Below are 14,007 nucleotides of genomic sequence, written 5' to 3'. Positions count from 1 at the left end.
CAGGGTTGAAATGAGATGTTCTCTCTTACTCTTTCCTCTTCCTCTCTTCTCTCTCTGTCTCTCTCATCCTCTTTCTCTTTGTCTCTCTTCTCTTTCTCTCTCCCTCTTTTCCATTCTTCTGTCACTTTCTCTCTCCTTCTCCCTTCTCTCTCCTCTTTGTCTCTTTCTGTCTCTCTCATCCTTTCTCTTTGTCTCTCTTCTCTTTCTCTCTCCCTCTTTTCCATTCTTCTGTCACTTTCTCTCTCCTTCTCCCTTCTCTCTCCTCTTTGTCTCTTTCTGTCTCTTTCACCCTCTTTCTCTTTGTCTCTCTTTCTCTCTCCTTCTTTCCCACTCTTCTGTCACTTTTTCTGTCCTTCTCTGTCTCTTTCTGTCTCTCTTCCCTCTTTTTTTCTTCCTATCTCCCACTCTTTTATCACTTTCTCTCTACTGCCCAACCTGTCCCCATACTTATCTTCGATTGATCATGTTTGCAATAATTTACCTTCTTTCCTAAATAGGCGCAGTTCCCTTACTGGATCCCTCGCTCACTCAAACACACACACACACACACTCACGCACAAAACCATTTTTCTCCATTCCAATTCGGATCCTATAAATCAATTGCTCTGTGAAACATCTGTGAAAAAAATTCAGGTGCTCAGGCATGAAAATGTGCTGCTCAAATACTATACTTTTCCGCACACACTGAAAAAAAATTAGACGGAACATTGCCCTTCACCTCTCATAAATAGAACTATCTTGCTAAGAGATAAGAGCCCATTTCCATATAGACAGTGCTCTATATAGTTGGGACAATTTGGTAGCTCTTTGCGTAAGCAGTTTATTCTTCAAAAATACTTTTATGAAGCAGTATCGTGACATAATCAAGTAACAAGACTTTATTGCTGCCAGTTGTATTTTTACATTGTCCAAGAGCTGGCAGGGTTTTATTTTTCCCAGTTGCCTGGCAATATGTTTTTATTTAATGATAAAATAACAAGAATATTGTACTGTTTACCTCTGTAAATATGAGAGAAACTTTGCAAGAGCAACATATTTTGTGAAATTTCAGCATTTGCATCCCTCAAACTCTTTGTAATATTGTAACGTTATCTTTAATTTGTGGGCCCTGAAGATTTTTTTTTTTTGATTGTCTAAATGATTCAATGCTCCCAAGTGCTGCATTGCCAATCCGTGATACAGCCATTCCTCTAAACAGTGTCTTCAAATCATCTTAACCATGTATCTAGGACCAGGTACTTGCCTCACTCAGGTTTACAGGATCTGCAAAGATCTGGGCTGGATCCTTTTCCTGCAATAAATCCAGTGTTGTGCGCATAAGAACATTGAATGGTGTGAGCTGTAACTCCATAGCAGCTTGCTGAACCTTTACCTGAAATAAGAATAATAATACTATTCAGAGATACCAGAGAGGGAAAAAAGGAATATTTTCTTTTCATATATAATTAATCTACAAAGCTCACCCATTCATCACATAATACTGTAAAATGGACTGTAAACAAATCCAATGTATGGAATTGCCTGATACTACACAGGAGCATAACTTTCAAGATGACAAAATTCACTCTGCTCAACTTATATCACTTTGCCAGAACAAGACAGTGATTATTTAAAGCATAAAACTGCAAACTAAAGTAAATACTTAGCTGTAAAACTGCATTTTACATGATTGTGAATTTTAGAAATATAGCTTTGTTGAAAATCTTAACTTAAACTAACTGGATAACATATAGTTATGCCTTCCTATCTTTATGCAGATACATAAAGGTCCATAACTAGATAAGTGATAATTGGTGAAAGGATCATGGCACAACCCATCCAGGGAAGCTCATCTGGGCAGCCTGCTGATCTTGTAACAAAAACATTCGTATTTCCCTGAACAGTTCAGTAATAAAACCGATTTTACATTACTGGTGTAGTTCTACGGATATGCTTGTTTTCCTAGATTTAGTTTCTGGATTTTATCTTTGCTTTTACAATTTTTATTATTTATTTGACAATACATCATCTGCAGAGAAAAATCTGGAATTTTTGAACAAATCAAATGTGCCCTGAAGCATTTTTTAATCACACAATTTCCAATCCATTTTCAGATTTATCTTTGGCTGCATTATATGGCAACTTAATCGAGTGTGAGTCACACTAAATAAAGTAATGTTTGATTCTGAATAAACAGGCTTAGAACTGGAAATCAGCATAGAAAAAAATAATATATTACCCTTTCTTGATCTAATCAACAACATGAAATATTATTCTTATTTATATGTCACCTACAGTTGTTTCAATTTGAGATGAGTGGCAAATAAATTTAATTAATTAATCCATCCTTCAGTAGCTATAGAAATCTGTAATGCATATGCAACTTCAGTAGTAATTAATATACAGAAATGATGCTAAAGCACCATTAAGACATGCTTCTATTTACCTGTTCACGTTTGAGTTTCTCACGTTTACGAATTAATTCAATGAGCAGCCGTGCTCTTTCTAGATCATGTCGAAGTTTCTGCCAATATTTAAGCTCTTCTTTTACTGCACTAGTTTTTTCATCCTGCTCCTTCTGTGGAGATAACATTTTATTGCTACAGATTGTATTCTGTCACATCACATCTTGCAATTTTCTCTCTCGGTTCACAATCATTCACAATTAGGGTCTACCTAAAACAGAGTATCTAATGCTTAACTATAAAGGTTTAACACAAGTGAATCTTAAGTCTTGGTGCTAGGTTGTTTATGTGATTGTCTTTCCGAGGTAGTTTTTAACCCATCCATTCAGTCCAGTAGGATGCTCTGGGTCCTGTCTGTTTTACAGTGTCAGCCAGTGGGGCCCAAGAGAAGGGCCTTTTCTGTTGTGGCACCTGCCCTCTAGAATATCATCCCTCTGGAAATGAGGTCAGCCCTCTCCTCGTTGGTCTTTTGTTAAGCCTAGAAAGGCATGGCTCTATGCTTGAGCCTGGTGTGCCAGAGGTGGATCAGATCCCATTTCCCAGTTGTGCTGAATGTCTTGCTTATTGCTTTTATCATTTTTGTGGCAGATATACATTTTTATGATGTGTGTGTGCGTGTATACTGCCATCTTTCTATAAATCTTGGTGGTGGTGGGGTATGGAGTGCTGGCTTTGTTTCAGTAAGTGGATTGATTGGCTGTGTGGTTGTTTCATGATTGGTAGATTGGTGCTGATTGGTGCTGGCTGTGTGTCCATTGTTTCGTGTTGTAATGGCCTGGGTGGGGGGGGGGGGCTCGTTTGTTGACTAGGGCTGGTTTCCAGATGTTTGGTAGGTGGGAGGTATCGTCATGTTTATTCATGTTGTGGGGGTGTTTCTCTATTTTGATAGCTTCCATAATTATTCTCTTGTTGAAGTGTTCTGTTTTGGAGATTAACCTGGTTCCTTCAAACTTAATTTCATGTCCTGTAGTTTTAAGGTGCTGGAAAAGGGAGGAAGTTTTTTCTTTTTTTCTTACTGCGTTCTTGTGTTCTGCGATCTGTGCATTTATTGTCTTGCACACATCGCAGAACAAGACTATATATATATATATATATATATATATATATATATATATATATATATATATATATATATATATATTATATATATATATATATACACACACATATATATACACATACATACATACATACACACACACACATATACACATACATATACACATACATACATACATACACATATACACATACATACATACACATATACATATACACACACACACACACACACACACACACACATATATAGTTAGCCAGTTAGAATTGGGAAAAATACTCCTCTATAGGAGAAAGAACATCTTAATAATTAATAGCCATAATCCAAGTGCTAATATCCACAATGAATAAAACATTTCTCTATAAAATGAGTTAACCCTATTTCCAGATTTAAGGAATAGTTTCATGAATATATCTCATCTTGTTTTGCCTCTTTTCAATATCATGTAATATAAAATATTGATCTTATGCAGCCATAACTGATAATAAAGGAACTATGCAATGGAAGCATCTACTAAGAGAAGATTTAATGATTCCGTTACTACTATTCATTCAAACTTTCAAAGTTAATTAATTTGTTCTAACTAACAATAGCTATTCCAGAAAGATCATTTTCATCCAATTCTTTCCTAAACCTTCCCATTCAGTTTACCAAATATTTCTTTTTCATACTACTCCAGCAGCACTATGATGATGAAAGATTCTTATACCAGTTCTGCATTTCTTTGGGACTGTAAGTGAGAGTGTAGCCTCCGTATCAATGGTACACCATTTCTTGATTGACGTTTCAATAGCCAATAATTGTGCAGCCTCTGCATGAACTGATTCTTTCTCTGGAAGTTGAGTCCACTGCAGATTTTATTCAGTCTGGGGAAAATAACAGCATCAAAAGAGCTTATCCCTTATTAAATCCAATTTCAGATTCCACAAATCCATATGAGGCATAGTAACCCCCACTACTTCAGGCATTATGGACCACTGCCTAATTCTCTAGTCACATGAGCTTTAGATACAAACTATGCAGTATCTCAGATTAGAGGATTTTCAATTGGAAAATTAATGCCACTAGAAACAGTTGTACAGATCCAGTTCAGCAGCAGAAATAGTAAAATGAGCTATGCCCATCCACCAAGTGAGCTTAAACGAACAAAATTTACTTCACAATTTTAATTAACCAAAGCGATTTAGTATTTCAAAAAACATTTTTGTACAATATGAACTTCAAGAAACAAGCTCAGCTGTGGGCTGTAGCTATACTCAAGCACATAGTAAGGTTGCCTTATTCATCCCGAAATCTGTTAGAAAAGTCCTTCTAATTCCCCTCCCACAGGGCCACTACCACCAACCATCCTGTAGGAATGATCCCTAAAGAGACACATTGAGAGAGGGGAAGGAAGGCTACACTTCGCTCCCCCTGTTCTGGCTATTTGGAAGGGACCCTAAAAGTTTATTCATTTACTCATTTCAAATAATATTTATTTTTAATCTGCCTCTTTAAATGCCTTATAAGCCATTGGGAAGGATTGTTTATTCTACAAGGAAGGATGTAAGTAATTGAAAACTGTACAAAGGTTAAGTCCTGTTGAGATGAAAGCACAAACCAGGGCAGATAGACTACTAGGCTAGATTTATACCGAAACGATGGCTGGAACAGCTGTGCCACTCACCGGTAAGAAGGGATCTGTGTGATCATTAGCAGAGGTGCAGAAGCACTGCTTTCCTTTTTCACCTTCTGCTTCCAATTTACTTTGCTTTTATTTTTGGGACTGGCTCTCTCCATTGTCACATTCTTTACAATGTCCTCATCTCCTTCATGAGCAGTAGTTGCACGTCTTTTTTTCACAGTGCCAGGAGGGGAATGTGCCTCACAGTAAGCAGTTTTGCGCACAGTAAATGTCGTGCCATTGAGACTGGTCTCCCTCATGGGCTCAATCTTCATGAAGAGACCAGCTCTCTGGGCACAGGTAACATGGAAAGCAGTGTAGCAGTTCATTTTGTGACACTGGATAGCTGCTCCCATGCCCTTCTGCTTGCAGATGTAGCAAGTTAGTTTCCAGCGGGCAGGCGGAATATATTCTATTCCCTCAATGGGTTCCAGAAACACAGTGTTTGCAAAACAGATTTCTGGGATCCAGATGGCACAAACAACGTGAGCCCAGTGACCATCACTGGTCTGTTTGAATGCTCCACCTTTGTTTGGACACAAGACACAATCAACAGGGTGGGAAGGGGATTGTAAACAGCAGCGACAAAGCCATTGTCCCTCAGGGATGTAGGGAACTCCATAACACTCCTGGTGCACAGCCAAGTTGCAAATGTCACAAAATAAAATGACATTGCTGTTATGACATTCATCATCCATGCAAACACAACAGACAGCATCCTCATCTATCATGGTCTGCTGGGCTCCGTTATTACGACTCTCCAAATACGACTCTTTCTCCAGACGATCCAGTAGCAATTCAAACGTCTCTGGAGAAATTGACCCATACCCATCACTCTTCCTTTTGTCATTGATCATGTCAAGCCAGGCCAAATCCTCCTCATCCAAATCATACTCCACTTCGGCGTCAACATCCTCGAGTGGTTTCTCAACATACTGATAGTAAGCTGAAGGCAAAGGTGGTGCATCCAGCTGGCTGAAAGAGTCAATCATGCGAAAGCTGGGCTGTGGTAGATGAAAAGATGCTCCCGAAGCATGTTTGGTGCATGTCTCTTTTTTTTTACCTTTGCACTGATTTTTCTTGGTTTTTGAAGGGAAAAGGGGTTGTTCACTGTTTTCTTTGTTACTATTGCATTCTGTGATGTCCTGGGCGGTTAGCTCATCCTCGGTGATGATCTTTAGAGGATCATAAATGCTGATGCGATGGAGACGGCCATCAATATCGACTTCCACTATTCGCTGGGCCTGGGCGTATGTCAGTGTCTCTCGAGTGGGTGAGCATTTCAAACTGTACGGTGAAGGAGAGCGTCTTCCCTCTAAAGTCTGCCGGGACCTCCTCCGAGGTTTCCTCATAGCAGCAAGTTAGAAAATCTAGAGGATAATACAACAGAAAATTTGAACACCACTATATTCAAGCATGTGGACATCATTTCAGTACATGGAGTCTAACTGATTAGCTGATGAATTGCTTGGAGTGATTTCTAATTGCTGGTACTTAGAAACAAAGCACAAAAGCAGTTAACCATAGTTTATTGAATAAAACACAACTGGCTAAATTATGACAATATATAAGCTATAAACTCGTGTTTGGTTTTTTTTTTTTTTTTTTTAGAAATCCTACATGGTGGCTTATCTTTACATGATCATCCTAAGTGGCTCCCAAATAATCTAATCTACAAAAACAGAATAAATATGATCAACTTAATCTAGACCAACATCTTATATCCCAATTTCAGTGCCACAACATCTTATCAAGTCTACAGTTACCCTTGCCTTTGTTAGCCTCACTGCTATCCTAGTCCATTGCCTGGGTGAAAAGCTAGATCTTCAGAGCCCTGCAGGATTTTCACTGTCATGGGAACCAAAATTATTAATATTTATTCTCACAAGAAATATTGCAAGATTATCAATATTATTTAATGGTTAGCGATTCCCCACAGTGACAAGATTCACATAACAGTCTGCATCAAAGCCAAGCAAACCAAAGTATGATTTTAACGCAAGCTGGGATCCGGGCAATAAACAGGTTTTATTTAATAATATATCATCTCACTTCCTTCAAAATCAGTCTCTCCTGACATTTTTGTAATATTCCTGAAGTTTTTGTAATATTATTTGTAATATCACAATATTCTTGGGGTTTAAGGCTGCCAATCCTTCAAAGCAGGTGCTTCAAAGCATGTGAATTCTTTTTATAAATAAATGAGAATGACTAAACTATAGGAGCAGCCATAATATTCAAATGGGTATGGCTATCATTTAGACATTAGAAACTGAGGTTCTTTGCTATACCAAATATTTTAACCTAAAAAGTCATTAATACCAACCATGGCTGGATTAAAACATCTAATCTTCAAATCATGATTCCTGAGGCTAGTTTGTTTAAGATACATATCCATAGTTATAATGATGGTACCTATTCTAGGCAACATTGAATGTTACAGCTAACTTGGTAAGGCCACACTTGGAATACTGCATTTGGTTTTGGTCACCACAATGTAGAAAAGATGTGGAGACCCTAGAAAGAGTGCAGAGAAGAGCAACAAAGATGATTAGGGGACTGGAGACTAAAACATATGAAGAACAGTTGCAGGAAGTGGGTATGTCTAGTTTAATGAAAAGAAGGACCAGGGGAGACATGATAGCAGTGTTCCAATATCTCAAGGGTTGCCACAAAGAAAAGAGAGTCAAACTATTTTCCAAGGCACCTGAGGGTTGAACAAGAAGCAATGGGTGGAAACTAATCAAGGAGAGAAGCAACGTAGAACTGAGGAGAAATTTCCTGACAGCTAGAACAATTAATCAGTGGAACAGCTTGCCTCCAGAACTTGTAAATGCCCCAACACTGGAAGTCTTTAAGAAGATGTTGGATAACCATTTGTCTGAAATGGTATAGGGTTTCCTGCCTAGACAGGGAGTTGGACTAGAAGACCTCCAAGGTCCCTTCCAACTCTGCTATTGTATTATCGTATTAACTTCAACTGGATGGTTTCCAAATACCTCCTTTCCTAACCAGACAGCAAATCAGACTTGCTGTGGCTTGTATATTTATATTACACAAAACCAGTCTGTCTAGGTTCCAACATCACCACAACCTACATTTAATCTAAAGCATAAGCAAATGTTTTCAAACTCCTTCCAATTGAGAAATTGAAGAGCTTGAAGCTCACTAAGATGACTCCTTGTAACAAAAAGAAAACTTAGTATTAAATTTGAGCAAAACCTTTTGATCAAAACAAAATATGAAAATTAGGAATTATACTTTTTGACTAGAATCTAATCGAAGTTTGACTGCAATGTTTGAAGCACAGTAGACACTATGAAATAAAATAGTGCCAAACAGCTATTGTCAGATAAGGCTCCCGTTAAAACAAAAATCTAATGTAGATTGGTCTACAGTTTGGTTTTGCACAAAAAGCAAATCCTGGCTCCCAAGCTTATTATTTTGAAAGGTGTAATCATTATTCAGTGACAATTTAATTTAAATAAATGAGCTTTCTAAAGCTGCAAAACCATTAGAAGTAGAAAAACCTTTAGAAATTAATTGCCAAGACAAATTTGTGAATACAGGTGCACAGGATTGTTTTTTCTACTTCAATAAGTATTATATTGGGTTTTTAAAAAATCAGTTCATAACAAGCTATTACTATTAGTAGAAAACAAATATTTTGTTTTCTACTTCTGAACTTAATGTAACTATCTTCCAATGGAAGAAGGATTGCCAGAATGTCTATGGAATCCAAGTTTTTCATTTTTGTAACCACATATAATCAGAAGATAATTTAGCTAGACTAAATAGAAAATGTTCAGCATACACAGCACCCTGAAAAACAAAGAAAGCATCAACTACCACTTTATTGTGTACAAGGTACATACTATTATAAAAATGAGCTTTTTGCATATACTGGCAGATATCCTTTTTAGGAACTTTTGAATCCTGCTTAAGCAGCAGTTACACATACCGGTACATTGCTTGTTTAGGCAGAAAATTACCATGAGACACCATCCGTAATACAGATTTTCTAGAAATTTTTCAACTGCGAAACTTTCTGCTGTTTTAAATCAAGCAAGATCCAATCTCACAATATTGACTTCTATTTAATATTGTCATTTTACTTCCATTTAATAAACATATAGAAAGTATCCTCCACTGATACTCTATAGCCGTGATGGCGAACCTATGGCACGTGTGCCACCAGTGGCTCTTCTGGTTTCTGATGCATATGGTTAGCTGGTCTTTGCGGGCATCGGAGTGCTGAAAAACGCCCCAAAAATAGGTCCATTTTCAGGCTATTTTTCAGGCCGTTTTTGGACCAAAAGATTACCATAAAACAGCCATAAAAACAGGCCAAAAATGGCTTGAAAAATGGTCAAAACTGCCCAAAAAGCAGGCATGCGTGCACTGGCCAGCTGTTCTTTGCGTTTCCAGTGCTCCGGTGCACACGAAGACCAGCTGGGCAGTGTGCATGTATGTGCCGGAAACCCAAAGACCAGTTGGGCGGTACCTGCAAGCGCACCGGTCAGCTGGTGTTCAGGTTTCCAGCACTCCAGCACGCGTTCATGCACACAGATGCATGTGCGTTCCAGTATAGGCACTCGGTGCCCAAAAGGTTCGCCATCACTGTTCTATGGCATATAAAGATTTCTCCTGTAAGCTAAAAGTATCAGAATTGATTTGGAAATATCTAAATATGATGTGATTTCCACATTTTACCACCTCCATCCACAAAAGGGGAAACTCCATTTCCAAAAGATTATGTTGGAAATTAATGTTCTACTTTAGGATTCTACTATCTCAGCAGATGGCAGCACTGAGCTGGATTAGTTTACTCTCAGAAGCTAGAGTCCTGTCTGTCTGTCTGTCTGTCTTTGCATCCAACTGTCCATTTTATTTATATGACTGTATCACAAGCCACAACTCTCTGCAGTATACAAAAAAAACCAAAACCCGTAAAAGAACATTGAAAATATTCCACAATGAAAACATTAATATTATTATTAAAAAGCTAGAGGAGAATGTGAAATGTTACAAACAATGTAGCCACATCATTAAATCACCAGTTAATATTGTATGAGAACCACAATGGAATTAAAGGTAGCTAAACTAGGGAATGGAGAAAAGAAGTTACTTTTATCCCATATCATATTTTTCAGACTATAAGATGCACCGGCGTATAAGACGCACCAAGATTTCGAAGAGGTAAGTAAGAAAAAATGTTTTTCCCAGCAGGGCTGGGAAAAGGCAAAAACACCCGTGTTTGCAAAAAATGGGCAGAAAATGAGCCTACTGAAGCCTGCAGAGTGCTTCTGGGGGCTGGAGGAAGGCAAAAACACCTCAGTTTTTGCGAAAAATGGCCTGTTTTTCCCCACAAAAACGGGGGCATTTATCCCTTCCCCTAGCCCTGCTGAAGCCTGCAGAGTGCTTCTGGGGGCTGGAGGAAGGGAAGAACGCCTCCATTTTTGCAAAAAAAAAAAAAGCCTGTTTTTCAAAGGCCAAAAATTGCTGTATTCAGGGTATAAGACGCACCATTTCCACGCTCTTTTACGGGGGGGGGAGGGAAGGTGCGTCTTATACTTCGAAAAATATGGTACCCACAAAAACTGCCTGTTTGTTGTCATCAAGGGTTAAATTCAATAAGAGAAAGTCTTCTTTAACAGCATTCTGTCTTCTCTATCTTCTCCCTCGTGGTAAACGTTATCTATGGACTGAAATTTCAGACTGTACCAGAGATGGCCAATCTTTTGGCCTCAGGATGTCAAAAATTCATAAAACAACAGAATAGCAGAGTTGGAAGGGACCTTGGACGTCTTCTAGTCAAACTTCTATACCACTCCAAACAAATGGCTGTTCAATATCTTCTTAAAAGCCTTTCCCCACTCTCACTGAACAAAAAAACCTTCAATTCTTTACATACAGATATTCCTCGACTTAAGGCCACAATTGAACCCAAAATGGCTATTCCTAAGTGAGACAGTTGTTAAGTAATTTTGATATTTTATTTTTATGATCTTTCTTGCCACAGTTGTTAAGTTAATCACATGATCCCGGACACTGCAATTGTCATAAATATATTTTCCAAGCATCTGAATTTTGATCACTTAACCTAGAGGATGCTACAATAGTTGTAAGTGTGAAAAACTGTCATAAGTCACCTTTTTTAGTGTTGCATGTCTTTGAACGGTCACTAAATGAACTGCTGTAAGTCAAGGACTACCCGTATTTATTTTTGAAAAATACAGTCCAATCATGTGATCTCCAGATCTGCGGCACACCGCTTACCTTCAGGCAGTGTTCTCTTTCTATTGGCAGGCCTACCCAAAGTATCTCCAGATTGCACAAGGCCTTTGTTCTTGAAGTAGCTTCACACCACATTCTTGTGCAGTCTCCCCAACCTCCAAAAATCTTGTGAGAATGACGTGTGCTTCCAAGAATAGTTGTTGGGAGTTGGTGAATGGTAGTGTGTCAGTCAAAATGTCATGGCCTGTCTCATTAGGGTTGTAGATTCACTGTCACTGGACTACACTCAGATTTCTCAATCTCTCTTTCACCAATGGCTGAACTTGGTCCAGTAATCAAATAGAATAAACAAGGACTCCTAGATGTGCACATGCAAAAATCAGATAATTAGATCGGCAAGAAATAGCTTCTTTTTCCTTAGCAATTTCTTTAGATGCTCTAATAATATTCAGATTTTTGAAGCCTAGATCTGATAGCCATATAATAAAGCTTTAAACTACTTCAGGCAACATGGAATAGCTGTTTATATGGTGCACTAAGCACTTATGTAATATGTTATACAAAGTGGTTTAGTTAATATGACTTAGCATTGTGTAAACCAAGCCAATATCACTTGTTCAACAAATAATGCTTAAAATAAATGCAAACAATGCTCTATCCAAGCCATTTAGTTACTCTGCCCAGTTAAGTAAATTTTAACCAGGAGTTTGGATTCTCCCTAACAAATTATTTATCACTTGGGAGTGCTCTTGGAGCTGGTATTATCATTTGGGTCAATGTAACCTTAAGCATATGGGGCATCTTTTATCACTTATATGGATATTCCAATAAAAATCTGACGTGGACAGAGATACTGTATTCAAAACAGAATGAAATTATTAATAAGGATGGCCATTGTGTTATCTAAGTGTTCTGTGCTATTTAACAGCTTCCATCTATTTGCGGAACCAATTCAATGACTTGGTGTTAAAATTACCAGAGTTAAGAACAAATTATGAGAAAAATTGTTTGAGATTGTTAAATTATTTTAAATATCTTTCTCAGAATGCTTCAAGCAAATAATAATAGGGCATCCCTCAAATTCTATGGCTGTTAATTTTTAAACACAATGTTAATGTTTTTCTAGATCTTTCTACTTCCCTGGGGCTGTGCTGTTGGTCTTATTTTTATTCTGTATGTGTTTGTTAGATTTTATCTGTACTATTAATTTCTGTTACTTGAAAACTCCAAATCTTCGATGGTATTTAATGTAATGCATAAAAGGGATATACAGTATTTTTCTAATAAATAAAATATAGATTTTTTTTCCATTCCTTGGCCCAAAAATATCAAAAGCTATTATGTAATTCCCCAAGCTCACTAATATGTAACTCATCTTTCAGTATTTCAGACAACTACAAAGATAACTGCTTCAAGAGCAGAGGGTAGGGCAATCAATAATATATTACTTAATTGCATGCATATAACTCAAAGCATTTCAATTTCAAAATAATTTTATAAAGTAGATTTGGATTAGCAATAACAACTTTCTGTATTCCATGTTATACAGTACCTAATTCTCACGTTCAAGGCAGAAGTGGTATTTAGCAGGTTCTGACCAGTTCTGGAGAACTGGTAGCATAAATTTTGAGTAATTCGTGACTGGCCCTGGCCCTATCTATTCTCTGCCTCCCAAGTCCCAGCTGATGGAGGATATGGGGATTTTGCAGTATCCTTCCCCTGGACTGGACTGGGAATGGAGATTTTACAGTATCCTTTCCCTGCCACACTCACCAAGCCATGCCCACCAAGTTCATGCCACGGCCACAGAACCAGTAGTAAAAAAAATTGAATCCCACCACTGATTCAAGCCTCATACATTTAAGTGAATACACAATAATACTCCCAGCAGAAAGTAATAACACTACAATATCATTTCATAGTGAAGAATAAAAAATTTAGAAAAATAAATGAAATTCTCAGCATTCAGTTTCTAATATTCAACTAGTACCTAGTAATCAATTCTCACAATTAAACTTAGTCTAGCAAGGAATATGACTGACTGATCAAATCTTATTCAAAAAAATTAATTACATTAGCTTTTCTGTGCTGTTGCTGTTTTCCGTGATTTATTTATTTATTTTTATTATCCTACAGGATAGTCAGTTTGTATTAGTGGTTATCAGGCTGGAAACTGGAAGACTGAATTCTAGCCCTTCTTTAGCCATAAAGCCAGCTGAGTAACTTGGGGCCAGTCATTCCCTCTCAGACAATGATATCATGCTCGGGCGACAAGCCAGTCGATCAAACCCCATTGTAATCAATAGATCAATATTCAGTTGATTCAAAAAAAGTTGACCCTACACTTGCGGGAAAACACTAGGAAAAAAATAACAATGATCTATAGCATTTCATATTACTCTGACTATAATACTGAAGAATGACCTAAAATCTGTTCAATATATAGTAAAGGGAGCAGATAAATTCATAAATTTCAAATTAAAAGATATTTATAGTACATTCTTTAAACTCCACACTCAGATCTCTGGGGTATAGTCCACCTATATTACTGAACAAAAAATAATTCTAAGGAATCAAAAAATAGTGTTGCTGAGAATTCAATG

The 14,007-nt window shown here is 37.5% G+C and overlaps 1 protein-coding gene across 1 annotated transcript in view; it reads right to left on the bottom strand.

Moving 5' to 3' along the window:
• The window catches only part of LOC116509029 (bromodomain and PHD finger-containing protein 3-like), a 47,890-nt gene that overhangs the window by 20,452 nt on the left and 13,431 nt on the right, over window positions 1-14,007 (bottom strand). The window contains 4 exon segments of the mRNA XM_032217912.1: window positions 1,244-1,372; window positions 2,426-2,557; window positions 4,214-4,370; window positions 5,171-6,537. Of these exon segments, the coding sequence (XP_032073803.1) occupies window positions 1,244-1,372; window positions 2,426-2,557; window positions 4,214-4,370; window positions 5,171-6,519 (1,767 nt within the window). The 5' untranslated portion in view covers window positions 6,520-6,537.

The sequence above is a fragment of the Thamnophis elegans genome, chromosome 5 (assembly GCF_009769535.1).
Source record: "Thamnophis elegans isolate rThaEle1 chromosome 5, rThaEle1.pri, whole genome shotgun sequence".
Taxonomy (NCBI): domain Eukaryota; kingdom Metazoa; phylum Chordata; class Lepidosauria; order Squamata; family Colubridae; genus Thamnophis; species Thamnophis elegans.
Note: the sequence above shows the minus strand (reverse complement) of the source record. Positions and strands in the feature narration are given on the sequence as shown.